Raw genomic sequence first — 27,720 nt, 5'->3', positions numbered from 1 at the left:
ACAGAGGTGCTCATTGATGGCTTGGTGTTGACTTTGCAAAGGCTGGTGAATTCCTACATGAATATGGCCTTGAATGCAACTTGGTTGAGCTACAGTGCATGGAAAAAGTTCTGTTTACCGAAAGCACACTGATCCTTTTGTTCCTTTATGTGAAAGCAAACTGATTCTCCTGTGGGTTTCAAAAAAAAAAAAGTTCATTTCTCACCTTTCTAGAGGAGTCTTGTGGAGACCCCTGGGTAGGGCAGTCTGCCAGGCCCAGGGGGCCCACAGCCTGCCTGGGGGATCAGTGAACAGCCCAGGCTCTGAGGACAGATGCAAGAAGGCCATCTCCTGCTCCCGGGTGGAAACTCAGATCTATCCAAGTCCCAGCAGATATCGGAGCCACCTTTGCTTTCCAGAACCACCAATAGGGTACAACTTCATTGTTTAAAAATATTTTTAGCACAATGTGTTTATGTTTATTGAAAAAGTAATACATGAGCACAGAGGAAAGCTCACACCATACAAAAAGGTCCAGCACAGAAATCCAGCCTGCCCTGAGGCAGCCACTGTGAGCAGTGTATCTTTCTGAGAATGTCTATGGATATCCGGATATTCTTGGATATATAGTCATATTCCTCCACCACCCTTGACAAATGCGATAATTCTGTTTTGTGCCTTACTTTTTCGATATGACTATGTTTTGGCATCTTTCCCTATCAGCACAGATACAGCTAGTCACTCTGAAAGCATACTAAGTGTCCACTATGTGCAGGCACTCAGGATGCTCAACCATCTCCTAGTGATGGACCTCAGCTGTCTCCAGGCTTTTTAAAGCAGTCTGGCTGAGACTCCTAGACAGGGAAAACAATGTTTTTACCCACATTTGGGAATATATCTATAGGCTTTGTTACCGCATGAGCTTTACTCTAGATCTATTCCTAGCTCCATTCAACCTGTGGTGGGGCTCACCTAGTCTCCCCTTGGATGCCTCCTGCTCCGGGGAGCTCCTACCCACCCCGCAGCAGCCGATGCCATGGGAGCTGCTCTGGCGTCTGTAGCTGCTGCCAACACTGGGCTGTGGGGAGCAGAGCCTCTCTCTCCCTCATGAGCCTGAAGGTCACGATGGCTGGTCAACCAGATGGACTTGCAGATAGCTTTGACTAGATCAGGAATTCCTCTTTGTGGAAGTTCTGAGTCAGGAGACCTGGGTGTGGCGCAGGTAATCTACATTTAAATCTCTAGGGCAGTTCTTTCAAAACATCTGCAGTAAAGGAACCATTTGTTTTTAAACTTCTAATTCATTTTAGACTGTTACTTTTCAAAATGTGATAAAAGTCTATTACTGAAAAAAAATTTTTAGAAACACAAAATTTAAGTCCTTTTAAAAATTATCATTAGTTTCAACAGACCTAACCTAACTCAAATTGTTACAAAGGTTTCTTAATGCTGACTGTCAATGTCTATTTTTGTCTTGTCATGGAATAGTAACAAATTGCAGATGGGTAGCAGACCAGGGACCACACTTTGAGTAGCCCTGTTCTAGGTGAGAGTGATGCAAAGTGAAACACTAATTTAGGCTATTTTATTAACCTTAAGTGCCACAACAGAAAGAGCTCCGGGCACAGGAGTCAAGGGCCTACACTCTGGTCCTGGCTCATTGTCTTACTATAAGTGAGTCCTTTCCTCTCTCTGGGTCTCAGTTTTCCTTTTTGTAAAATGATTGCTAACCTGCCCATCACACTTAGGTGTTCAGACGTTTCAATAAGGTCATGGATTTTTCTCTGGACAGCTAGGGAATAGGAGCCACCTGCCAGTATCCAAGCCCATGTTAGGAAGTCGTGTAGGGGAACAGATCTATTTTAAGAGAATGGGGGTTTTAATGGTGCAAGGAGGTGGGAGGGATGGAGGAGGTGGGAAGTGAATTGGGAAGCATGAGGCATGATTGGGAAGGCAGGTCTGGAAAAGCTGACACAGCAGAGAGAGCAGCTGTGTGAAGGAGAAAGGGGACCGTGACCATGGAACTCACCCACATGGAGGATGGTTGGGTTGATGATGATTCTCCTTCCACCTCCCTCTCTCCCTAGACTCCAGCAGCAGTGTCTCTCTCTTCCTCCTTGTACTCACTCCTCAGGTCCCCTCAGAACACTGCCTATCCCTCTTTCCAGCCCCAGATCCCAGCCCCTGCCTGGCCACTGTGAGCAGTTCCAAGGTGGAGCACACTGAATCCTGAGAGTGAGCTGAGGACAGTGAGCTCCTGAGGCAGCCAGACATGCCCTTAGAGTGTCAGGCTGGCGCTTCTGGAAAACCACGGGTACGTGGAAAACAACAAAGCCTGTCTCATGGATACACTTCTGCTCTGAAGGTACATGTTTCTTCTCTTTTGCCTAGGAAATCAACTTTTACAAGGTCATCGACTACATCCTCCATGGCAAAGAAGACATTAAAGTCATCCCGTAAGTTCCTTCTCAAAACATGTAGACTTGCAGGCAGGTGATCAATGTCCATAAGATATTCATTCCAAGGTCAATGCTAACCAAACCCAACAAAGCCACATGTGCAGAGGCAGGGAGAGCAGAAAGAAGGCGGTGTGGAAGGGTGGAAAGACCACGCAGGTTGGGAAATGAGGCTGGATTCTGAGTCAATCACTGTGAATTTAAGTCCCAGGTCTAGTGTTAATAAGCGGCCTGTCTGAGCCTCTCTGTGGAGTCAGAGCACGGAATCTGATCAGGTCTTTTCAATGGTTTTCTATGCAGGCACATACAGAGCCCAAGGCACAGGGTGAAGCAAAAGCAGAAAGTTGGCCAAAAACTTGATTCAGACCCAAAGAAAGCTTATTCTCTAATGTCTTTTTTTTTTTTTTTTGAGTGAAAGTAGATTTATTCAGAGAGATGAGCACTCCATAGACAGAGTGTAAGTCCTCTCAGAAGGCCAGAGCGAGCGACAGGCCTAGGAGACACACACTCCATACGCAGAACGTGGGCTAGCTTGAGAGGTGACGGCGGCGGCCTCAGAGCATGGGGTCCTCTAGGAAAGTGAGATCAGCTCTCTAAGGTCTCCTGTGCCCAAGAGGATAATGGAAAGGCAAGAACTCTCAGAAGGCAAGGCCTCCAACCCACCTGCAGGTGGTGGGGGCTCAAAGGCCATTTTAAGATTCTAATAGTCAAGAAGGTTTTTAGTATAGGCTCGTATGGTTTTGGTCAGTAGCGCACTCCCCAAAACTTAGTCGGCTGGTTAACAATGTGAATGCTCTCTGGGTGCCAAGAGCCACCCCCCAGTTCTGTCGGAGGCTTGGCTCTCTTTCCCAAGGGAACGGCAGACTCCTTGAGGCCTCAGTCTCTGTGAGAGAGCCACACCTTTAGTGTCTTTTCCTGGAGCTATCTGGTCCAAATGAAGGGCTTTTACTGCATGTCATCTTAATCCTTAAACAGCGGGTGTGAGAGGCCACAACGATTGCCAGACAATTGTGACAATCCTGTCACTTACATAACCCAGTTCACAAGCTGGTTTATCTTGTACTGGTTGGGGATGGGAAGGTGCTTCAAGCTCCTGAGTTTCTGGGCGCTCTCTGTTCATTCCTGTTTGCACAAAGACTGAGTCTTTCCTACGCTCATCTCGCTCGCTCTCTCTCTTTTTTTTAACCTTGTGAAATGCATACTCTGCACCCATTCTGTTTTCTAACCACTTCTCTAGAGGCACCAGTTTATCAAACTCATTATCTGTGTTCTAAGTCATCACAGGTCACAGTTTTCCCCCAAGTTTCACCACTTCTTACCAAGCATCACATCCTTCCAGCCTCTGATAACAAGCACCTTGCTGCCTTCTAAAAGGTGGTTGTAGCCACATTGAATCTAATATAAATTCATGTAAGTAACTTAAAGAGATTATACTATGAAGCAGTAAAAGTTACTCTGGCACAAAAAGACAGGAAAAAGGTATGAAATATGATTTTAAAAACCCTTTATCTAAATACTAAAAGAGCTCTGTTGCTATTAATAAAGTAATAATTGTAAGTTCAAAGGGCACTGACTTACAGATTAATTGGGAGCATATTATCTTACTCCGTTGCATATAAGAAATAGTTCTTCCAAGAACTGATAAGTTCCCAGCTATGTACGATGAAGTACCCTATATCCTGTTTACAAGAGACCTATCAAAACGATAAGAATACAGAGAGACTGAAAGTAAAATTTAAAACGAAGATATACCACGCAAATGCTAACCAAGGGAAAACTAATATAACCACTATCATTCAAAAATACCTGTCAAAGTGCATTAGTAAGATAAATACAGTCACTTCTTAATGATAAAGGGGTCAATTCAACTTGATATCCCAGGAAGAAATTACAATTCTAAATGTGCCTATGCGTAACAATGTGACCTCAAAAAAAAAAAAAAAAAAAAAGCAAAACCTGACAAATATAAAAATATATAGACAACTTCATGTTTGTTAATCGACAGAGCTGACTGTAACAAACTGTGAATAGAGAAATATTGAAGAAGACAATTAACAAACTATCTAACAAATATACAGTGCCTTATTCCCCAAACTCTAGAACACTCAGTCTTCCCAAGCGCACATGTGCGTTTACAATAATTGGTAATATAATGGGCCATAAAGCAAACCACAACACGTTTCACACAGTTGAAATCACACAGAAATGTTCTCTGGTCACACTGAAAATATGCTAGAAGCTAATAACCAGAAGCTAGTTATAAAAATCTTCATAAGCTTGGAAACTGTAAACTATTCTTCTGAAAAAAAAGGAATACATTTCCAAGTAGCCTATGGGTAAAAGAAGAAATCAGTGGAAATTATGATATATTCTGAACTGAAAATACTACGTATCAGAGCCAAACGAATGTGATGCAGTGAAATCATGCTTAAGGTGAAATTTACAGTCTTAAATATTCATATTAGAAAAGAATAAAAGGTAAAAAAGTAACAAAACTATGTACCCACCTGTATCAGTCAAGGGTCTTAACCGATAATAGGTGTCACACTCAAATTAGGATAATTCAAGGCGGGTTTATTTACAAAGCGATGAATTACAGAGGTGTGACTGAAGCAATCTACAAGAGAATATGCTAGTAGTGATATTGCTGCAAGCACTCCTGGGCCCAAAGGGAATTTGTAGAACTTGGAAGGAGGAAGAGTCATGTAGAGCAGGGCACCTTGAGACAAGCACTGCCCTTAGGTCAAGAGACACAGCGAGCCCAGAGCAACCATGCCAGGGGGAAGCCAGGGAAATAAATAACCTGACCTCACTGTTCTATCTTCCTCTGGCTTTGGCCAGGTCTCCACATCAGGCTAAACTCAACCAGAAGGCCAGGCACCCTGTTGATGGAGTCCACATAGAATGGCTCCGTAGGACAGGGAGGAGCAGGTTGGAGAGAGGATCTGGAGGAGCAGACAGAAGCTATCCACTATGTTGTCTCCAAAAACTAACAACAAACAAGCAGATAAATAAACCTTAAAAATAATAAAGATAAGCCCAGAAATTAATGAAATACTAAAAAAAAAAAAAAAAAAATGCCGAAAGTTGGTTCCTTGAACAGACTATCAAATTGATGAATTTCTGGCAAGACTGAACAAGAAAAATAGAAAATCAAATCAGCTATTTCAGGAATGAAAAGGGGCATAACTACAATGACACAGACATTAACAAGAGAGTAAGAGGATATTATGCCAAAATATTTTAAATCTGGGTGAAACAGGCAAATTCCTACAAAAATAAAACTTACCAAATATAAATCAAAAAGAAACAGAAAACCACAATAGTCTTATAATAATAATAACATAAATCTAAACCTTTCCCAAAAGACACTCCAGACCCGGATGCCTTCAGGGGTGAGTTCTACTAAATATTTAAGGAAGAAATAATGCGATTCTCAAACAAATTATCCAAGAGAATAGAAAAAGTGTCTAGTATAAACTTGATAACAAACCCCAATAAGGGCTGTGTATGAAAAAAGGAAAATTCAGACCAAGCTTCAACATAGATGCAAATATTCTAAACAAAATTTTAGCAAATAATGACTAAAAAAGATTATACATCAAGACCCAATTGGGTTTATTCCAGGAATGCAGGGTTAACATTAGAAAAGTCAATCAATACAATCTACCATATTAACAGAAACGTAACAGAATTATCTCCATAGAGAACTTCCTTAATCTTCTAAAAATAATTCTTTTAATGTCTGAAAATACTAACTATTGACAGAGATGTGGAGCAGAGGAAACCCTAATATACGACTGATGGAGTGTAAATTGGCACGACCACCTGAGAAAACAGTTTGGCCTTATCTAGTTGAAGATAGGCATATCTTATGACCCAGTATTTCTACTCCGAGAAATACCGTACTGAACTGAGAGCACACGTACGCCAGACTGTTAGAAGCAGCAATGCTTATATTAGCCCCGGACTGAGGGGGATGTCCATCCACAGCTGAATGAACAATTTACGTGCAGTCTTACACAGGAAACCTGTAAGTTAATAAACTGAATGAATTACAGCAACATGAAATAGAAGTCAAATGATAATAATATGTGTACAATGAATGATTCCACCCTAAATGCAGTTGAAAAACAGCAGAAACAGGGTATAGGAAACCAGGGGATAAAACTCCACAGAAAAGCAAGAATGTCATTGTCATAATGTCAGAACAGTGGTTACTTTTGGGGTCCCGGGGAAGGTCGTGAGCGGGAGGGGCAGGTCAGAGACCTCAAGGTGCCAACAAGGTTGTTCTCCACGTGAGGTGGTTTCATAGGTGTTCACTTTCAAATGATTGATGACGTTTTTAACGCATTTTGCCGTGTGTACACTTTTTTCACAATAAACATGTGAAAAATAATAATGCCCAAAATTGTGATACTGATGTGAGGGATCAGTAAGTATGTAAAGCACTTAACTTAGTGCTTGGCGTGTGGTAGGAGCGCACCGTAGGTGGGTTTTCCCCCATTACACATGGTATTAAGCTAACTCTCTCTATGTAAGTTCAATGGAGGAAAATGATGGTATCTATTTTTATTCAGCAGCCAGTAACAATCTGTTGGATGAATTCTGTCTCTTTTTTAAGACAGCCAGACTTGGTGTGAAATCAATAAAATTGATTTATCATTTTTTTCTCAGTGTCTAAATTTGGACATTAAGATGCCTTAGTCAAGATTTTGGGTTTGGTCAGGTATAGTAAGTGGATGATCAGAGCCACCAGAGAGGAGAGATAGGGTAAGACCCAGTTTCAAGTTTTTAGTCCAGCTGTCCATATATCAAAAGTTACCACTGAACTTTGGCCTTTGCAGGAATCCACCTCCTGACCACTGGGCTTTGGTGAGCGGTCTCCCCACTTACGTTGCCCAAAATGGCCTGGTAAGTAACACAGTGCCCTCGATGGTTGGTCCAAGGGGATGCACAGAGAACTGACGTTTGAGGAAATATGAAATACAAAGAGAAAGAATCCTCAGATAGAAAGATACTTACAAAAATCTCAGGGACAAAGTCCCAGCCTCTCATCCCAGAGACGCAGTTGCCACTTCCGGCCGCCCATCCCCACCACATTTCCAGCCACACAGCAGAACTCAAGTGCTCTATCTCCCACCATGCCCTGCCCACTCAGGGTCAAGGGTAGAGTGACAGCATCCCCTGCCCCAGAGAGAAGGGTCATGTCTGTCAGCTGCACATCACCCCCATATGTGAACCTGCGCACCTCTGTGGCCGGCACACACTATGTAATGATGCTCACATAGCAAGAAGTTTATTTACTGAGCATTTTTTATGTGCCAGGACCTGTGGTTGGCTTTGGGGATGCAAAGATAGATGAATCAGACAGTTTCTGTTCTGACGCTTACAATTAAATGGGGAGTCGTCTTTACAAACAGATAGTAATGCTACAATGTGATAATGCCGTACTAGAGATATACCTGGTATATTCTAGGAACACAAAGTAATGCGACATCTAAACCGGCCTTGACTTTCCAGAGTGCATTAGTGTGAGTTGAGTTTCAAGATAAACAGGGGTTAGGCAGGTAGGAGCAGGATTCCAGGTGGAGAGAACCACACAGGCAAACAGCACAGGCTTGGAGGTTTGAAGCAACATGGTGTGTGCAGTTCAGTGTTGCTAGAATATTAGGTTTGAGCCAGGAAGGTGGCAAGAGATGAGGCTTGAGAGGGAGGGAGGGGCCAGATCACAGTAGCTTTGGGTTCTAGGTCAAGGGGGAGGGACTTTAAAATCTATAGGTGTTGAGTTTTTAAGCAGGAAATTGGCACAGTGAATCTTCGTTTTAGAAAGATAACTCTGAAAGCTCTCTGGAAAATAGGTCTGAAGGGACTAAGACTAGAAGCAGAGTGAAAAGCGTGTCGTTACAAACAAAAGAGCATCTCAACAAAGGCAGAGGCAGCAAAGAATACTGTCTTCATTGCTAACAGGCGCAGAGTGCTCATGGTGAGCCAGGCAGCAAATACATTTGCTCATTTAACACTCACAGGACTCTGACGGAGATGAGCTGGAGAGAGGGAGGCCAGGGCTCAGATCTAATCCCGAGAGGGCTTTGTGATTGACTGCGAGCAGAGAGGGCGAGGGAGAGCAGCCCAAGCCAGTTTCAGGCTCCCAGACTGGATGGATAGTGCTGCCACCAGGTTTGGGTGTAAGATGCTGAGGTCAGTTTTGGACAAGGTGAGACAGAGAGTTTCTCAGGAGCAAATGTCCAGCAAGTAGCTGAAGAGATGACTCTGATGCTGTGGAGGGAGAGGAGGGATGGAGATGGAGATTTGTACTGACTGCCACACAGACACTGTCCTATCTGGTCCTTGACCACTTTGCACCTAGCGGCAGTGGCACTTGAAGCCGTGAGTGTGGATGAAGTCTCCAGGAAGAGTGAGAGGGACTCAGGGTAGAATATTGGAATATTGCCAGCATTTAAAGATTGGGTAGATAAAGAAGAATATGTGAAGGAGAAACAGAAGAAGGGTTCGGAGGTGTCTGGGGACCCAGGAGAGGGTAGTGTCATGGATGCCAAGGAAGTAGAAAGTTTCAACAAGGAGAGAGAATATCAAATGCAGCAAAAGTGACCCAATGAGATAAAAGCTGAAAACCCCCACTGGGTTTGGCAGTTAGGTCATCAGCGGCCCTGATGAGGGCAGGTTTCACGGTGAAGTGGAGGCAGAAACTGGCGTGTGGTCTGCTGAGGTGTGGATGGGTAATAAGAAGGTAGGTAATGAAGGAGAAAGCCTGGATGGTTACTATGAAGACCATGTTAAGTCAAGGGAGGATTTCATTTTTGAGGCTGGGAGAGAATCAAGCATGCCCTTGGGCTGAGGGGGACAAGCCCTCAGGGAGGTCAGAGATCAGGAGAGAACAGTAGCAATTGGTGGAATTGGCCGAGGAAAGGCCAGAGGGATGGTACAGTGGGTGGGCAGTCTTGAACAGGAGCAGGGACCGCTCACCCTCTGAGGCCACAGGATAGTCAGGTCTACTGGGATAGGCAGGGTCACTGCAAGCTCATATGGCACCTTTTTGAGAGCTAGAAGAAAGCGCCCCTTCTTGATGGATGAAAGAAAAGGCTAGGGCCACTGTTCTACAAGTCAAGAACAGGCTGGATTTCAGCTCCCACTCATCCCCTCAGCCAGATGCCTTTGTGCAGTCCACGTACTACACAACTGTATGCAGCAGCCCCAGGGGCAAGGCTCTGGAGGGATCAGATGAATGCCATCTGCAGGGTAGGGTAAACTGGTCCAGTCTTCAGGAGAGGAATCATGCAATATATAACCAAAGCTACAGCACCTTTTATTTCTACTTTGAAGTTTATACCACAAGGAAAAACTCCTTCCTAACAAAACAAACTAATGTAATTGATTTGAAGATGCTCAGAGTAGCATTATTTATATTAATTTGGAAAAACTGGGCATACCCAGATACTCAATAAAAGGGGGCCAAGAAAACAGGATACTATATAGCTATTAATAATGACAAATTGTAGCCTTAAGTTTTTCAAAGCACGGAAATGACTCAGAAGTGAGGCAAATGGTAAAAGGTCATGTTTATAAGGTAGCTTTCCTGGTCAGTAGCCTCAGTTAATAATTCAAAACCATTTTGAGCATGTCTACCTGATGAAAAGAATGTGAATGCTTTGGGCAAGGAAGGACGTGATATTTATGAAAACAGCACACCCAGTGCCCTCAATGGGTACTCGATTTATCAAGTCTAATCATAATTCCATTATTCCTCTTCACGGCTTTCAGATTTGCAACATCATGAATGCACCTGCAGAGGACTTTTTTGCATTTCAGGTAAGTTACTTTTTATATGGTTTCTCAGTCACATGATATTTTTCCCCCAAAGAGGATTAGAATACATTAGAATCCACCTACTTTACTGGGAAGCAGTCTCAACAAAATGAAAATGTAAGTGGGAGAAAAGCCATGTGCCCATGGAAGTGGCAAAGGAGTTACTTTGGTAAATTCCAAGGTCCCATTTGATTTTAAGGTTTACACTCTTTGCTTTCTGTTATACTGGACCTTTGCTTATACTGTTCTCTCCCTAACCACCATCTCTTGCTGAAATCCCTCTGCCCTTCGATGACAACCTCAAAAGCTATGAAGCTTCTATGAAGTTTTATTCTGTTTCCCCTGGCTGAATATCATTTCTATCTCCTTAGGATTACCATGGAATATTGTTTAGTATTCCATTTGATATTGTTTGTTTGGCTTTTTAAAAGTTGTTTGTGGAGGGCACGCTCTGGGTCAGGCATTGGCACAGTGCCAACACTGGCTCCAGTGGAGGACCAGATAGGCGTGGTCTTTGTCTTCAGGGAGTTCATGATCATATGGGGAGAGAGGCACATGGAGTGCTGGTCAGGAAAAGAGCAAGAGGGACAGAAGAAGGAATCTCTCAGGGGAGAGATTAATCTGGGAGGACTCAAGGAACGTGTCCCTGAGACTTTGGGCAGTAAAGAAAGGAGAGAGGACTGCAGGAAAGAGAGGGCGGCTTGTTGGAAGGAACTAGAGCGCACCAGTGAGACTGGGCAGGACAGTGGCCGGAGGAAATCGTAGAGAGGTAGACAGAGGCCAGATCACACACTGCCTGGAAAGCCATGGCAAGGAGTTTGCCTCTCTTACTATATTTCCCTTACCTCATCTTTTATGATCCTTCCTTGTCTTTTAGATCAATTCCTCTTGGCAAAATATCAGCTTTCTTTGGTCAAGGGTTGGGTCTTATCTTTCTTGACATCTTCCACTAAGGTGCCCTGTCAATATTTGCTGAAGTTAGCATGTGAGGTGTACAAAAAGCAAATCATGAGCAATCTGGAGGTAACTGAGAGGGAAATAAGAATGACTCAGCCAAATTAAGGATTTTTTTTCCTTTACTCCTTAAAGAACATTATGAAAGACCTTAGAGCAAACGAACTTCCAAGGGTAAAACTGTGCATCTTGTGTTGTGACTGTGACCACATGAATGGGCCAAGCCCAAACTGTTGCTGGGCGTTGCTAATGTGATTAGAATCACCAGAGAACTTAGTCTTTACCCAAGCCATATGATGAATTGCAGTTTCAGAGGGAAGGGATTCCCCAGCTCCCCAAAGATTAGGTACAGAGTGGTAGGGGAGGCAGGCCTTGAGACTCAAGTCTCCCGGTGACAGCCCTGTGTTCTTTGGACCATATTCTACATCCTTCTGGAGCCACTCTCCTACCAGGTGCTGAGTTCAGTGTTACCCAAATAATAATTATCATCTCACCACCTTCTTGGAACTCGTGAGCTGGAAGGCTCTCCAACTCCAGGAAGCCTTCCTTGACTTCCCTCCGTCCTCAGGCTCTCACAGTACCTTAGAGAACTTCCCACCTGCACTGTAACTGCCTGTCTACCTTCCAGATGGGGAGCAGCCTGAGGACAACACCCGTGCCTCATTTGCCTTGGGTTCTCCAGCTTCTAGCTCAGGTTCTGGTACATAGTAAAATATTTGATAAATCTTTAATGAATCAGTGGGAAAAGAGTCCAGAAATTACCTAGTCTAGTTATGCCATTTTATAAACGGTGAAAGTAAGGTGCAGACAGATGGAAAATCACACACAAAAAGTACCTTATGATCGATCAAGAAATTTCACCTCTATATCCTCATTTGTTCCATGAAGCACATATTCTTACTACTGTCCCCATCTATAGATGAGCAAATTGAGGCCCACGGAGATAAAATGACATGCCAAAAGGAAAAGTGCCGACAAGGACCTACTGTACAGCACAGGGAACTGTATCAATAGCTTGCAATAACCTATAATGGAAAAGAATCTGAAAAAGAATATATATATATATACACACACACACACACACATATTATCAAATACATATATGCATATATACATATATATATACATATAACCAAATCATTTTGCTGTACATCTGAAAATAACACAACATTCAAATCAACTATACTTCAACTTTTTAAAAAAAGTTAGCAGTTACTTAAAAAAAAAAAAAGCCACAAAAGGGACACAGAAAAGCAGGTCAAAAGGCAAAAGGTGCAGGTTATATGTTGTTGATTAGTTCAGAGTTATAAGCGTCACCATCATGGCCTCTTTTAAGTCAGTCCTCTGCAGTTGGCTCCTATGTCTGAAATGGAAACACTGCCTCCCTGGACTGTTTGTGTCCATCATTAAATCCTCAGCCCACAGCTTACTGCCTGGCACATATGGCCCTGACAGCTTGGGGATGTAAACAGCATTGCCATCTGATGAGCAACCTGCTCGTGGCTTTTGGTGACTGAAACCATGCAAAATCCAATGAAGTCTAACCTCCTGCCACCCCCCTCAGCCAATCAGGGTCGTGATGCACAATGTAGAATCCATCGCAGCTGCCCCTGCAGCCTGGTACCCGAACAAACTTATTCTGGCTCTCCTCTTGCAGAAAGAGCCTCTGGATGAGTCTGGATGGATGATAAAAAATGTCCTTTCTATGCCAATCGTGAACAAGAAGGAGGAAATTGTTGGGGTGGCCACGTTTTACAATCGCAAAGATGGGAAACCCTTTGATGAAATGGATGAGACCCTTATGGAGGTGAGGTTTGTGATGAGGCCTCTGGCCGTGAGGATTCAGAGCCAGACTTGGCTTCCAGGGCCGTGTGGTAGGGCCCTGGTGCGTTGCTGCCCTAACCTGTGGAAGGGTGGGAGCTCACCTTGTAGATGCCTTCATGACTCAACATTTATTCTCTTTGTGCTCACTTCCACGTGTTGTCAGAGAAATCTATATTCCACTTTAAAAAAATTAATAAACTTTACCTTTTAAAGAAGGTTCAGGTTCACAGCAGAAATTACAGGGTTTGCTTATACCCTGTTCCTACATACACCCATCCCATTCCCTTTCTGTGAAGTTACTGTGCATAAGAACTATGCTCTGTGTGTGTTAGAGCTTTATTCCAAGTGCATTCCTGTCTGTTATTTTATCTTGTCCTCACAGCATCTCTTTGAGGAGGGCACATGGCTAATCAAACCCATTTTATAGCTGAGAAGATGGAGGCTTACAGAGTCTTGCCCTCAGTTACAGAGGCAGTATCAGACCTGGAGATTCTGCCTCTGATTCTTCCTTTCCTTTCAGTCTTTGGCTCAATTCCTGGGCTGGTCTGTCTTAAATCCTGACACTTATGAGTCAATGAACAGACTTGAAAACAGGAAGGATATTTTTCAAGACATGGTCAAATATCACGTGAAGTGTGACAATGAAGAAATCCAGCAAATCCTGGTGGGTAGTGTTTTTATTTATTTTTTCTTGTTTCTACTCTAGAAATGGTTGCTCTGTGTGACCTGGACACAGCTGTCCCTTGCAGGATCACCTCACCCTTAGGACCAGACCTTGGCTGAACAGCTCTAGAAACTCCATGTCTCTCTGTGCTCAGGGTTAACTTGGTACTAGAGAGTCACCAATCCCAGTGCCAACTCTGAGAGGAAGCTCTATGTGACAGACCAATGGGCAATGGTCAGTTTCTCAGAGCCTCCCTCCACGAGGTCAGCTCATTTAGAAGGCTCAGTCTTTCTGAGCAAAGAAATAGTTCAGAGGGGGTTAGATGTTGGTAGGAAGCCCTCAAAAGTTTCATCACTTCACAGTGTATAAGGTAATTTCACATTTAGGATGCCTGCAATAGCCCGATAAGGTGGGCGGAATACGGGTATTTATCCCCATTGTAGAGATGAAGAAACTGAGGCCCAGAAGGGATAGGTAACTTGTTCCCATATCACCAAGCTTGTTAAAGAGGTTTCACTTCAACTTTATCAGGATAATAAGCAAGTTTTCTGTCACTCTTACGAGAGGGCTGCCTCAGGAAGGAATGAGCACCCCATCATGAGAGGTATCCAAGCACATGCTGGATGATCATATACAAGGAATGCTACAGAGAAGAGTCCTACCTGGGGTAGGAAATTGGATGACATGCTTTCAAAGATTTGTGAGACTCAGTGACTCATCATTCCTGGGATTTTGGTCTCAAAGAGATCAAGGTTTTAGAAGTAAATTAAATTAGCCAAATGGATTTGGCTATGATGCCCAGCTAAGCTCCCATGACTTCAGCTAATAGACCATACAAGTTGTAACAACACAAGGCAGTGGTCTCAGAGGGCATGTCTTAAGCTGGGAGGATATCACAACAGATCTGATCATTTTGATCCTAATAACTGAAAAATTCAAAGGAGAAAATATCCAGTTTGGATGATGTGACTCACAGTTTCCTTGTCTCAGTCCATGATTTTAGCCAAATAATGGATATGTAGACTCTGTGGAGGCATAGCCTCAGTGAACCAGTTAAAAATTAATAGCCTGGGCTCTAGGTCAAGAAATCTGACACATGTTATTGCTTTCAGATTTCCCCCCTCCTCTGGTACATGGGGAAATAGGCCCAGAGAGGGAATGCGCTTGCTTCAAGTCACACAGTAAGTGAGAGGAAGAGCTAGGAAAATGAGCAAGGCCTCCTGACCCCCAGTCAGTAACAACAACAACAAGAATATCAACAACGTTTTTTAGTTCTAGGGCTTACTATGGGCCATGCACTGCTCTAAGTGATTTACATGCATTATTTAATTTAGTTGCATATGTTTTTAAATGACTTTGCAGAATCCAATGTAATACACCAGTTCAGTACTTTTATTACCCTCATTTTACAGATGAGGAAATGGAGGATCTGAGGAATGAAATAACACTGCCAGTAAGTGGCAAAGCTCGAATTTGCATGTATGTCTCCATGGCTCCAAAGCCCATGACCTTGAATTTGCTCATCGATAATTATTGAATGGCAGCCTCTCTGAGTTGGTGGCTCTGTTGCAAGAATTGGAGGAAGAAGAAAAAAAGAAGTGGAGAAGTGGAGACATATTTAGCCTTTAGATGTAGTAAACTAATTTTTTTTTCTCTGGTATTTTGGGCCCTGGCAGAAAACCAGAGAGGTGTATGGGAAGGAGCCTTGGGAATGCGAGGAAGAGGAACTGGCTGAGATCCTGGTGAGCTGGGTGGCACTGGTCTTGGCCTGTAATGAGTGCAGGGCGCGCCCCAAGCATGCACGGCAGCAGTGGGGGTGGGGAGTATCTCTGGAAATCATGACCCTTGCCACTCTGCCCTGGTCCCTCCAGCAGACCCGGGACGGGGACAGAGCTGGTGAGATGGGGGAGACCCAGGAACTTTTCATGTGCCCTACTCACTCAGCTCCATGTCTTACACAGCAAGGAGAGCTGCCAGATGCAGAGAGATATGAAATTAATAAATTCCACTTCAGCGACTTGCCCCTGACTGAACTGGAGCTGGTGAAATGTGGAATACAGATGTATTATGAACTCAAAGTCGTGGATAAATTTCATATTCCTCAGGAGGTGAGGTCGAAACAAACCTCTTTGATTTCCCTTTTTCTTTCTTGCTTGCTTTTTTTTTTATATATATATATAACTCAATCTGTAAACTGCCTTAAAAAGAATGTACCCTCAGCTTTTAGGATTTAAAGCATTAGTCATGTTGCACAGATGAGTCGTTTATCAGAAAAGAGACACATGGTTCCTCTGAACTGTGGTGTTTTTCAAGATGGGTTCTGAGGCACCGAGTTCTGAAGGCTGTAGATAAATGGGATGCACAAAACGGTCCTAACAGTCAAACACAGTGGGAAATGTGGGTTAAATCAATTTAAGCAGAACTTTTTCCCCTGCAAGATTTCTTACCATGTGCTGTGAATCTAGGAGGGTGGGGATAGAGAAGGTGGAGGTGGAGGGGGGGTGTATTATGCACAGAATTTCCCAGAGTTCTTTGATTAAAGCTGCAGTTCTCAACGTGTTGCCCCAACCACATCAGCATCACCAGAGAATGGATCAGAAATGCAGATGTCTCTTGCTGCTGTGCATACACACACACACACACACCCACCCTCAGCTGTAATGCGTCAGCAACTGCTTTAACACGCCCCCCCCCCAACCCCGCTGTGCCCCTCCCAGGATGATTCTGACTCGCATTCAAGTTTGAGAACCACTGATTTAAATGCTGCTTCAGTTTCCCTATATACATCTCCTGTTAGCTTCTCCCACGGCGGTAGCTCTCTGGGGCACAGTTTGGGAATCACTGATGAAACTCATTTGTGGAGTAAATGGAGCAACTCCCATTTATCCTTGTTTCATAATTACGTCCATTGTCACCGTGTCTAGCAGTTTGCAAAGTGCTCTCACAGCCTTACCGCATCTATCCCTAGCTCCCACTTCTGGTCCAGGGTCGGGTTGGAGCGCCTGGGACTCGGCAGGCAGGGCCCCGAGACCCTGGTGCCGCGCGTGCTGCCTCACTAATGTGCGTGTGTTTACAGACCCTGGTGCGGTTCATGTACTCCCTGAGTAAGGGCTACCGCAGAATCACCTACCACAACTGGCGGCACGGCTTCAACGTGGGGCAGACCATGTTCTCCTTGCTGGTGGTACGGGGGCGGGGCCGGGGCGGGGCCGCGGGAGGCTGGGGGCTCCCGCACACCAGACCACCTCGTGCAGCTCCCCAGGCAGCAGAGGCGTTCGCTTTTTTTTTTTTTTTTTTGTCTAATGCTTTTTTAAAAATATGCAAAAGGAGCCCACGCTTTGCATACATGAATTCCAAGAAGGGAGAAGTATATAAAATAAAAAGTGAAAGAAAGTTGCATTCTACTCCCACCCTCAGTCCAATGTTTGGAGAAAACCACGGCGGCGGTACAACTACTTCCAAATTTCCTTCTAGAAACATCGAAATGTAATTATTCAAACACACACACACACCATTTATTTTGTTTATAACCAATTAAATAATAGTATGTAATATGCTTTTTTTAAAATTTGAAAACATATAACTATTAATCGCATTCTTTACATACACATTTTATTTGGGTTTAATATCCATAACCTAAAACTGACCATTTTAACCATTTGTAGGTGTACAGTGTAGTGGCGCTAAGTATGTTTGCAGTGTTGTGCAACCATCACTACTCACCACCTCTAGAACTTTTTCATCCTCCCCAACAGACACCCTGTCCCCATTAAACAGCAACATTATGCAACTCTCCATTTCCCCCGACCGCAGCCCCGGTGATCACCATTCTTTTTTCAGTCTCTGTGAATCTGATTACTTAGATACCTCACATAAGTAGACTCATAGAGTATTTGCCCTTCTGTGACTTTTTTTCACTTAGCATAATGTTTTCAAGGCTTACCCATGATCTCACTGTATGGCCTCATTCTATTCTGTATTGTTTAAACATATACCATCATTTCTTTACTCAGCCCCCTATTGTTGGACCAGGGGGGTTGTTTTTGATCTTTCACTTATGAACAGGGCCACGGTCTCCTTGAATGGACATAGCCTTTGTGTATATGTGTCAGGCTTTTTGACTCAGAGGGTTTGGAGTTCTTACACTTTACTTAAAAGTGTTTTCCCAACCACGTTTGACGCAAACCTCTGCCCTGACCTAGCCTCCTCATGCTCATTCCTTGGCTGGATTGGTCGGGTCAGACCACTACAGCCTAGAGGCAGGAATTCCGGCCAAGCTGCCACTGAAAGTGAAAAACACACCGCTTAGACTTGATTTATTTCATAGAGTCACAGAGTCTGCATCACCTCCCCAGGGCTTTTTCCGCCCTTTACTTCAATACCCAGTGTAAACAAGGAGTTAAGTATCTGAAGGAGGCTCACGGAAACATTCTTCTGGTCTGTACTTAAACCAGCAGACCAGGTTTGGAAAGTTTGCTTTACCAGTCTGGCCATGTTCACAAATCCTCTAAATCCTAAAACCCAAGCGCTACAAGTTTCTCAACAGTCATCTAGTCCAATGCCCTCTACCTTCAGTGTGCAGATTGAGATACTGAAGCCCGGCAGGAGATGGGAACAGCTAAGGTCACTCAACAGTAAGGTGACCAACCATCCTTGTTGGCTTGGGACTGTCCCTTTCCAGCACAGAAAGTTTCATCCCAGAAAAAGCCCTCAGTCCCAGCAAACATCTGGTCACCCTGTGGCTCCAGGTGTACAGCCAAGATCAGACCTATATTTCCAAGCTCCAGGCTATCTCCCTCACGCCTGCCCTGTCAGCCCCGCTTCCAACCCTCCCAAGAAAGGACTGAGTGGCATCTCTGATTGCCTTTCTAGACTGGAAAGCTGAAGCGATACTTCACGGACCTGGAGGCCTTGGCCATGGTCACTGCTGCCTTCTGCCATGACATTGACCACAGAGGTACCAACAACCTCTACCAGATGAAGTGAGTCACCCCTTACTGGCCCTCCTCTCTACCTCCTGCTTCCGGGATTTACTACCCAGAGCTGAATGACCCTCAGACAGACTCACTGGCCAAGGGGAAGTCCTGCTGCCCACAGCTTCCTGCTTCCTCCTGCCCTTTGGATCTGGGTGTAAACCTGTGCTAGAATAATGGTGTTCAAATATGTCCACATCCCAATGCCTGGAGCCTGGGAATATGCTGCCTGACTTTCAGGAGAAACCTTGTAGATGCGATTAAGTTGAGGATCTTGAGAAATCTTGGACTGGGATTATCTTGGGTTGTCTGGGTGGGCCCCACAGTCAGAAGGGTCCTTATAAGAAGGAGGTGGGAGATCTGAGAAGATACAAGATGTTAAACTGTTGGCTTTGAAGGTGGTGTAGGATCGGCCACAAGCCAAGGAATATAGGGGACCTCTGGAAGTTAGAAAAGGCAAGGACACAGATTCTCCCCTAGAACCTCCAGAAGGAAGGCAGCTCTGCAGACACATTTTAGATGTCTGGACTCCAGAGCTGTAAGATAATAAATCTTTATTGTTTTAAGCCATAAAGCCTGTGGTAATTTGTTATGGCAGCAACAGGAAACTAATATATTATATTCTCTCACTCTGCTCCTTCCCTTCCTGCCTGTTGAATTAATTTAAGCCAAGATACTTGTAACTGATAATGGTTCATTTATTCACCTTGTGTATATAATGCTCCTAATATCTGTGTGGTAGGCCCTAGGCTGGGCAAAAGAGGTACCCTGGTGAGCAACCCAGACTCGGTCGCTGGCTTCACAGAACTGATATTCCAGACAGCCTCGGAAGCAGAGTCCTTGAACCATGGTCTCAGTGGACCCTCATGACCACCTTGGGGCCTTGGCAGAGCAGGGACAAGTGTTATCCCTGTATTATAAGTGAGGAACTGAGGCTCTGCCCGGGGCCAACTGACTATAAGTCATTAACAAGCCCTAGAACATCCTCTCTGAGTCTTCTCCTTTCTTGCCTGCTGCTCCAAGGTAGACTGAGCTTACATTTTACCCCATGGGAAACTAAGTTCTGATCTCTGTGCTTGGCACATAATAAATGCTCAACAAATATTTACCGAATAAAGACATGAATAAATGTACTGCTTGTGGGGATTCACTGGCCTCCCCTAAGACTCAGGTATAGAGGACCCGGGGCTTGGTGAGCTTCAAAGTTTGGCCCATCCATGGATGGCTACAGGGATGGATGCGTAAATCTCTAAAACTGCATGTGGCGCCATGTGTGTGTTTGTGTCTTTTTCTGGGGATAAGGGTCCATTCTATTCAACAGGCTTTCTAGGGAGCCCATGACTGCAAAGAGGCCCAGAATCAGTCCTAGAGAAAGCTAAAGCCTCAGGGTCAAAGCCCCTGACAACTAGTCCTATTTCCCACTGTCTCACTGTGTGACAAGTTCTTTCTTATTCCTGGACTTCAGCCTCTCTGCTTGCAGAATTAGGAGGTGAAAGGACTGTATGATGTCTTTAACCGTCATCTCAGCCGTTCCAAGTTGATTCCCTCTCTCTCTGTGTCTCTCTCTTTCTCTTGCGTTCAGATCTCAGAACCCACTGGCCAAGCTCCATGGGTCCTCCATCTTGGAAAGACACCACTTGGAGTTTGGCAAAACACTGCTGAGAGATGAGGTAGGGTGAGGGTCCTCTGCACTGGTGTGGGGCCTGCGCAGGGCCCTCCTCTCGCAAGAAGCCCGCGCGCGGCCAGGCCTTGGCCTGGGCCGCCCTTCCCATCGCGTGGGGTGGCCTTCGGTAGTTGGGTGACTTTACTGCCAGCATTACTTCTCACATCCCTCCTGTGGGTTTTGGTTTTTTTTTTTTTTTAGAACCTGAATATCTTTCAAAACCTCAATCGCAGGCAGCACGAGCATGCAATCCACATGATGGACATCGCGATCATTGCTACAGACCTCGCCTTGTATTTCAAGTTGGTGTTTCTTCTCGTTTTAAGAATAACGATGATTCTAATGATAACAAACACTGTAGTCCTAGTTGATTTAGTATGCACTGTGTGCCAGGCACCACACTTGTCCTACAGATACATCAAGTCTCACTACAACTCTGTGAGGTGGAGATGCCTGCCTCTTGCACACGTGGGGAATCTGAGATCCAGGGGGAAGATTTGCTACAATCACATAACAAATCCATGGTAGAGTCTGGGTTAGAAGCTAGGTCTTCACTCCCAGGCCTTGGTTTTATTTTTAACCTTGTTTTGTTAATTACGTTGTTTTAATAAGCCTTTGTTTAAAACAGCCAGCATTAGAAGGCCAGGTGTCGCCTTATTCAAAGATGCGCTCCTTTAACAAACTGGTGTGTTTTTTAGGAAGAGGACAATGTTCCAAAAGATCGTGGATCAGTCTAAGACATATGAGACTCAGCAGGAGTGGACACAGTACATGATGCTGGAGCAGACACGGAAGGAAATCGTTATGTGAGTTGACACAGGGCTTAAACCCTGATCCTCTTAATCCTGTGGTCATAAAGCAAGATGCTGCACTGACAGGCCTCGCTGCCTTCCAGAGGTCCCTGGGATGCTTTCCACTTGGGAGGTTTCCGACATAGGAAATAATGAAGTTATGCCAAAAAAGAATTGCAGAAATTATATGTTTAATCTTTATTTTAGCACAAAATGCAAGACAGTTGACTATTGTTTTATTTCTTTGTAGGCAAAAACTACACTGTTTGAGGTATCTCTCTCCTAAAATTAAGAATTTAGGTGGTAAAGTGATATAACTTTAAAGTTTTGGATAAAACTTGAGCATTATACCAATTACAGTTTGAGTGATAGCTAAGTGTCACTCAAAATATATAGGCTTAATTTTTTTTTCATGTTCCTTTATACATGGCAATGGCCTGCAGTACAGCCATGCTATTCATAAGTTGGTTACATGATTTGTGTGACATTTGACATTTGACATTTATAAGGCCTTGCTGGCATGAGGTCTGGTAATGGGACTCAACTTTAAGTTTTCTAGTGAATATCTTCTTTTAGTTGTCTCAGTGTGCTTCCATGAGTCACCTGAATCGATGATGGGTGAAGAGTGTACATTTGAGGCCTTCCTTGAATATGTGGTCCGAGCCAATTTGTCCGCTGGCTCCCCTATGATGGATGGGTCCTGGGTGTCGATGTCAAAGGAGACAAGGCCTGACTCAGTTTCCGAAGAAGTGTTGTTTAACCCCAGATGTTTCTGTGGAGATGAGGTTTAATGAAGTCACAAATGCTGCAAGTCCCTGCAACAGAGAAGGGGCAGCTGCCCGGACAGGCTCAGGGAAGACGGGCCAAGTGGCCAGTTGTCCTTCCTTCAGCTTTGAAGTTGTCCAACCAGGCCTCCCCAGAGGTCCCTCCACCCTGGGCAGCAGTGTGGCTTGCTCCCGCTGAACAAGGAGGCACACTCCGGCTGCAGCTGCTCCCAGGCGGACCAGCAGCTCCCTGCTGGGCACTTCAAAATTGTGCAGCAGCAGAACCGAAGGAGTAGAGAGAACAGCCTGTTCTCAGACAGGGGACTTAGTATTAAAAAAGTGTCTGTTCTCCCTGTTTAGTTATTCATTTAGAGCTATTCCAGGGAAAATATCTATTTTATTTCGGGGAGAATTAGAGAGCCAATAGCAAAATTCTTATGAGAAGTAAGTGTGCAGAAATAGCCAGCAAATTTGAAAGAGAAGAGAAATCATAGGGACCAGCAGAACTAAAGGCAGTGGAGTCCTAGGCATGAGGAGGACAGGTCAGTGGACAGACTCAAAAGACTGCGCCTGTGCTGAAATGGATTTTATGCCAGTGGAGGAAGGGCTAACTTCATAAATGGTATCAGGGTCATGTCATGAGGTGGTCTGATGGGTTTTTTCCAACACCACCAAGCAGTTCTCCAATTCTCAGCAGACACTGACTGGGCGTCCTAGAAATTTAACTCTCTAGTAACGCTATCTATCTGGAGATGGCGTCAGGGCTGGACTAGACTGAGAGCTCAGTCCCACAAGACTGACTTTATTTTAGACGCCAGTGGCAAGTCCAGTTTGCCTGTGCTTCTGACTGACCAGCTGTACATTGGAGGTTCTCATGACGCCCTCCTTGGGTCTGATTAATTTGTTAGAGTGACTCACAGAACTAGAGAAACGTTTACTTGAATTTACCAGCTTATTATAAGGAACATTATAAAGAACACAGAAGAACAGCCAGACGAAGAGGTACATAGGGTGAGGAGAGAAGGGTCCTGAGTGCAGGAGTTTCCGTCCCCATGGAACTGGGGTGTATTCACCAACCCTGAAACTTGTTAAATCTCATTGCTCAAGAGTTTTGATAGAGCTTAATCTGCAGCTCCCCCGACCCCTTTCTCAGAGGCCAGCCAACGGAGCTGGAAGTTCCATCCCTCTCTTCACTTGATCTTTCTGGTGACCAGCCCTACCTGAACCCATCTAGGGACCCTACCCTAAGCCACCTCATTAGCATAAACCCCAAGGAGGCATCATGGGAAGGATAAGACACCCCCATCACTCGGGAATCTCCGAGGGTTTTAGGAGCTCTATGCGAGGACCAGGGATAAAGACCAAATGGATATCATATTCTGCCACAGGTGGTCACAGCAGATTCCTGTCTGCCTCCTACAGAAAAAATAAATTCCAGATGAATCAAGGATTTTAAAATATTGAGAAAACAGACAAAAAAAGAGAGAGAGAGAAAGCATGGGAGAATCAAAAAGAATAATTTCAGAGTGAGTTTTTCTAAGTGTGACATAAAATTCAAAAGCCATAAATAGATTGGTAAATCTGACTACATAAAAATTAGAGATTTCTACACAACACACACAAGAAGGCATAGCTGAAGTCAGAATGCAAGCGATGAACTGAGAAAATTTGTGCAACACTTCAGACAGAAAAAGAGCTAATTTCCTTAGTAGCGTTAATCCAATTCAAGAAAAAGACTATAATCCCATAGAAAAACGAGCAAAAGGCACCAACAGACATTTCCCAGAAAAGGAATTCCACTGAGGTGTAAACATATGAAAAGATGACGGACTTTACCACAGTGAGAGGAGTGCAAAACAAAGCTCCCTGGAGATACAACTGTTCACCCTTCCTATTGGCAAAGATCAAACGTGTCTAACACGAGGTGCTGGGCAGAGGGAGGGACAACAGGCAGCCCTAGTCCCTGCGGTGGGAGTGTAAGCAGGTGCAGCATTAGCTAGTAAAGCCTAGATGTGGGAGTGCTGGGTCAGAGAGCACGGGTGTTCATGCTTTTGATATAGCATTGCCCTCTGCCCATCAAAAGCGTAAACGCCGGTACTCTTTGACCTAGCAATCCCACATCTAGGATTTACCCTCTGGACTTCGTCCCACATGTGCTCCAAAGAGTATGTACAGAGTGACTGATTGCAGCATTATTTGTAATCACGAATAAGATTGGAAAAAAAAAACTGTAAAATAACCATCATGGGGGACTGGGTTAAATACATGATGGTCCTTTCATACAGTGCAATATCATACAGACTTTACGAAGAAATCATATGAAGGATTCCGCTCCACCCCCAACCCCCTAAAAAAGCCGGAAGCAGGATTTCTTTCATCATTGTAAAAGCCAAGGTAGTCTTAGCGTGGAAGTCTTCAGATTGAACACATATGCCCCTCCCACCGCCACACCCCAGCCCTAAACTTTCCAAAACAAATATGGGCTTGGAGGGCCTCAAGGGAACTGGTGTTCTCTCTTTTCACATTATCTTCCTGGGAAAGCACAGTCGGTGAGCCACGGTCAGTTCCTCACTTCTCTTTCATGTTATAAAATAAGAGCAAACACTGCACCCTTTCTTGAAGCCTATGGTACAGAGACCTCTGGGGCATCAAACAGGGACAATCTGAAATACTGGTGTCCTCAAAGCTTCTTTTAATCATGGCATCATAAGCCCAAAGGAGGGCTTTGGGCCTTCCCTGAACTATAGAGATGTAGATATAGAGACAGAGATAGAGAAATAGTTGAAAGCAAAACAAGGCATCAGAAGTGGAGAATTTTGTCCTGGATTGTACAGTGGGGTAGCAGGAGCTAAGGCATTTTTCATTGAACACCCTCCTTCCTTTGGAGAATGCACCACTGTCCAGGGATTGTTCCCTGATACCAGGGCCAAGGTGCATCAGTTAGGTTTGAATTCCTGATTTCATCCATCTATCTGTCTGTCTAGTCTACATACACCCTTATCCATCTATCTCTACCTTTCTTAGAATTAAGAATTAAAAAAAAAGATCGGTGTCATCAAGATGCATTCTAACCTGCTTATATGAATTGAAAAATAAAATTGGATTCTTTCTGACAGAAACAAGTCTGATTTGCCTGCTTTAGCTGAGAATAAAAGATTGGCATTTCCAATTATGTTACATGGCAAACATTTCCATAAATTAAATGAGTCAAATCTGTGGCTTCAAAGTTTTGATGAAAACATGGTTAAAACTTGTTATATGATAAAAGCACTTTATAAAAAATATAACACTGGAAGATATATTAAAATGAATATTGTTTTAATTGACCTAAGCGATTCTGAGTATCTTGGGTTAACCAAAGTGCCAGAGAGAAAGTGTCAGGGGTGCAATTAATAGTCACATGAGAACTCTTGGTCAAATCTTTTATGGCAGTCTTCCCAGAAACTGAGGAAGTGAATGAGTCTAATGTTTGCTTTAAACAAAATTGAAGGAGAATCTAATTGTCAGCTGATAGATTATTCAGAATAATGATCACAGTATAATTTTTAACAGTTAATTTGGAAGACTTGAAAGATGGGAGTGACATTCTGACAGAACTCCTTCTATTCCCAAGGTTTCTAATTACTTGCATCTATAAAAATAAAAAGTTGGCCTAAAACAGATGTTAAATTTAACTCAGTCTTGCGATAAAAATATTAGTTCATTAACTAATTTTACAGCCCCATTCTATCTCATTAATAGATGAAATTTCCAAAAATATTTGAGTGTTTGATAATTACTTATAAAAATAGATACTATATTTTGTTGTATTGGTTAATCATGTAATAATAATAACTCAATCCAAAAGAAAAGTTTTTACTACTTGAAGACCTGTGGTCAAAGGCAACAATCTTTAGTTATATAATTTTAATTAATGGGCGTATTTGGTTACAAATAAGTATGAAAGGGTGATCAATGAAAGACATTTCATATATATATATTTGAATGTCTTTCATTGATATATATAGATAGACATATGCATACACACATACACACACACACACACACACACATACACACACATATAAAAACAGGATAAAATCTGTTGCGGAAGTCAAGCGGAAATACAATTTTACAGAGAAAAGGAAGGATGCAAAATTCCAGACTCTTAAACATTTTTTTTCATTTATTACTTAATTTTTTATTGAAGTATAGTTATGTACAATTTTATATAAGTTACAGGTGTACAATATGGTGATTCACAATTTTTAAAGGTTATACTCCATTTATTGTTATAAAATGCTGGGTATACGCTCTATGTTGTAGATTATGTCTTTGTAGCTTATTTTATACCTAATATTTTGTACCTCTTAATCCCTTACCCCTATATTGTCCCTTTCCTCTTCCCTCCCCCCACTGGTAATCACTATCTCTCTAGTTTATTCTCCATATCTGTGAGCTTGCTTCTTTTTTAATATTCACCAGTTTTTTGTTTGTTTTTTTTTTTTCAGATTCCACATATAAATGATATCATGCAGTATCTGTCTTTCTCTGTCTGGCTTATTTCACTTAGCACAGTACCCTCCACATCTGTCCACATTGTTGCAAATGGAAATATTTCATTCTTCTTACGGCTGAATAGTATTCCATTGTATCTGTATAACCACACCTTTTTTATCCAGTCATCTGTTGATGGACACTTAGGTTGTTTCTGTATCCTGGCAATTACAAATAAGGCTGCTATGAACAAAGGGGTGCATGTATCTTTTCAAATCAGTGTTTTTGGTTTTTTTGGATATATACCCAGGAATGGAATTGTTGGGTCATATGGTAGTCTTTTTTGTTTGTTTGTTTGTTTTAGATTTTTGAGAAACCTCCATCCTGTTTTCCACAGTGACTGCACCAATTTACATTCCCACCAACTGGGCAGGAGAGTTCCCTTTTCTCCAAATCATCACCAACGTTGGTTATTTGTGTTCTTTTTGATAGATGTGAGCTGATATCTCACTGTGGTTTTGATTTGCATTTCCCTGATGATTAGCAATGTTGAGCATCTATTCATGTGCCTGTTGGCCATCTGCATTTCCTCTTTGGAAAAATGTCTATTCAGTTCTTCTGCCCATTTTGTAATTGGCGTGTTTCTCTTTTTGATGTTGAGTTGATTGAGCTGTTTATATATGTTGGATATTAACCCCTTATTGGCTATATCATTTGCAAATATTTTCTCTCATTCAGTAGGTTATCTTTTTGCTTTGTTGACTGGTTTCCTTTGCTGTTAAAAAACTTTGAAGTTTAATTAGGTCCCATTTGTTCATGTTTGCTTTTAGTTCCTTTGTTTTAGGAGACCAATCAAAAATATATTGCTTCAATTTATGTCAAAGGGTGTCCTGCCTGTTTTCCTCTAGGAGTTTTATGGTTTCCAGTCTTTTGTTTACATCTTTAAAATTTCAGTCTCTTAAAGAAAAGCTTGTTCATGTGTTTTTAAATGGGTGATGGACTGATGGCTGATATGAAAATGTTATGCTATTTAGATTCCTTTATATTTAAAGAATGATGTAACCATTTCAATAGTCAAGATGTCAACTTAAAAATGTACAAGAAGGTAAGCATTTTTCAAAATTCTTTAGGTAGGCACCCAATGAAAAGTGATGGAAGACCCATAAAGCAGACTTTCTCAACCTTAACACTATTGACATTTAGAAACAATAACTCTGTTGCGGGGGCTGTTCTGTGCATTGTAGGATGTTTGACAGCATCCCTGGTCTCCACTCCCCAGGTGCCAGTAGCAGCTTCTCCTCCCCAGCTGCGACAATCAAAAGTATCTCCAGACATTGCCAAATATCCTC

General features: G+C 43.2%; 1 protein-coding gene across 4 annotated transcripts in view; it reads left to right on the top strand.

The window, feature by feature from the left end:
* PDE6A (phosphodiesterase 6A) overlaps positions 1–27,720 on the top strand; it is a 56,537-nt gene that overhangs the window by 18,029 nt on the left and 10,788 nt on the right. For all 4 annotated transcript variants that reach the window (XM_010989498.3, XM_010989495.3, XM_010989496.3 and 1 more), the window contains 12 exons: positions 2,371–2,435; positions 7,283–7,349; positions 10,218–10,265; positions 12,874–13,023; positions 13,561–13,704; positions 15,381–15,446; positions 15,666–15,812; positions 16,781–16,888; positions 18,577–18,686; positions 20,260–20,347; positions 20,542–20,642; positions 21,039–21,146. In XM_010989498.3, coding sequence (XP_010987800.1) covers positions 2,371–2,435; positions 7,283–7,349; positions 10,218–10,265; positions 12,874–13,023; positions 13,561–13,704; positions 15,381–15,446; positions 15,666–15,812; positions 16,781–16,888; positions 18,577–18,686; positions 20,260–20,347; positions 20,542–20,642; positions 21,039–21,146 — 1,202 coding nt within the window. The remainder of the gene's footprint in view (positions 1–2,370; positions 2,436–7,282; positions 7,350–10,217; positions 10,266–12,873; positions 13,024–13,560; positions 13,705–15,380; positions 15,447–15,665; positions 15,813–16,780; positions 16,889–18,576; positions 18,687–20,259; positions 20,348–20,541; positions 20,643–21,038; positions 21,147–27,720) is intronic.

The sequence above is a fragment of the Camelus dromedarius genome, chromosome 3 (assembly GCF_036321535.1).
Source record: "Camelus dromedarius isolate mCamDro1 chromosome 3, mCamDro1.pat, whole genome shotgun sequence".
In the NCBI taxonomy this organism is placed as follows: domain Eukaryota; kingdom Metazoa; phylum Chordata; class Mammalia; order Artiodactyla; family Camelidae; genus Camelus; species Camelus dromedarius.
Note: the sequence above shows the minus strand (reverse complement) of the source record. Positions and strands in the feature narration are given on the sequence as shown.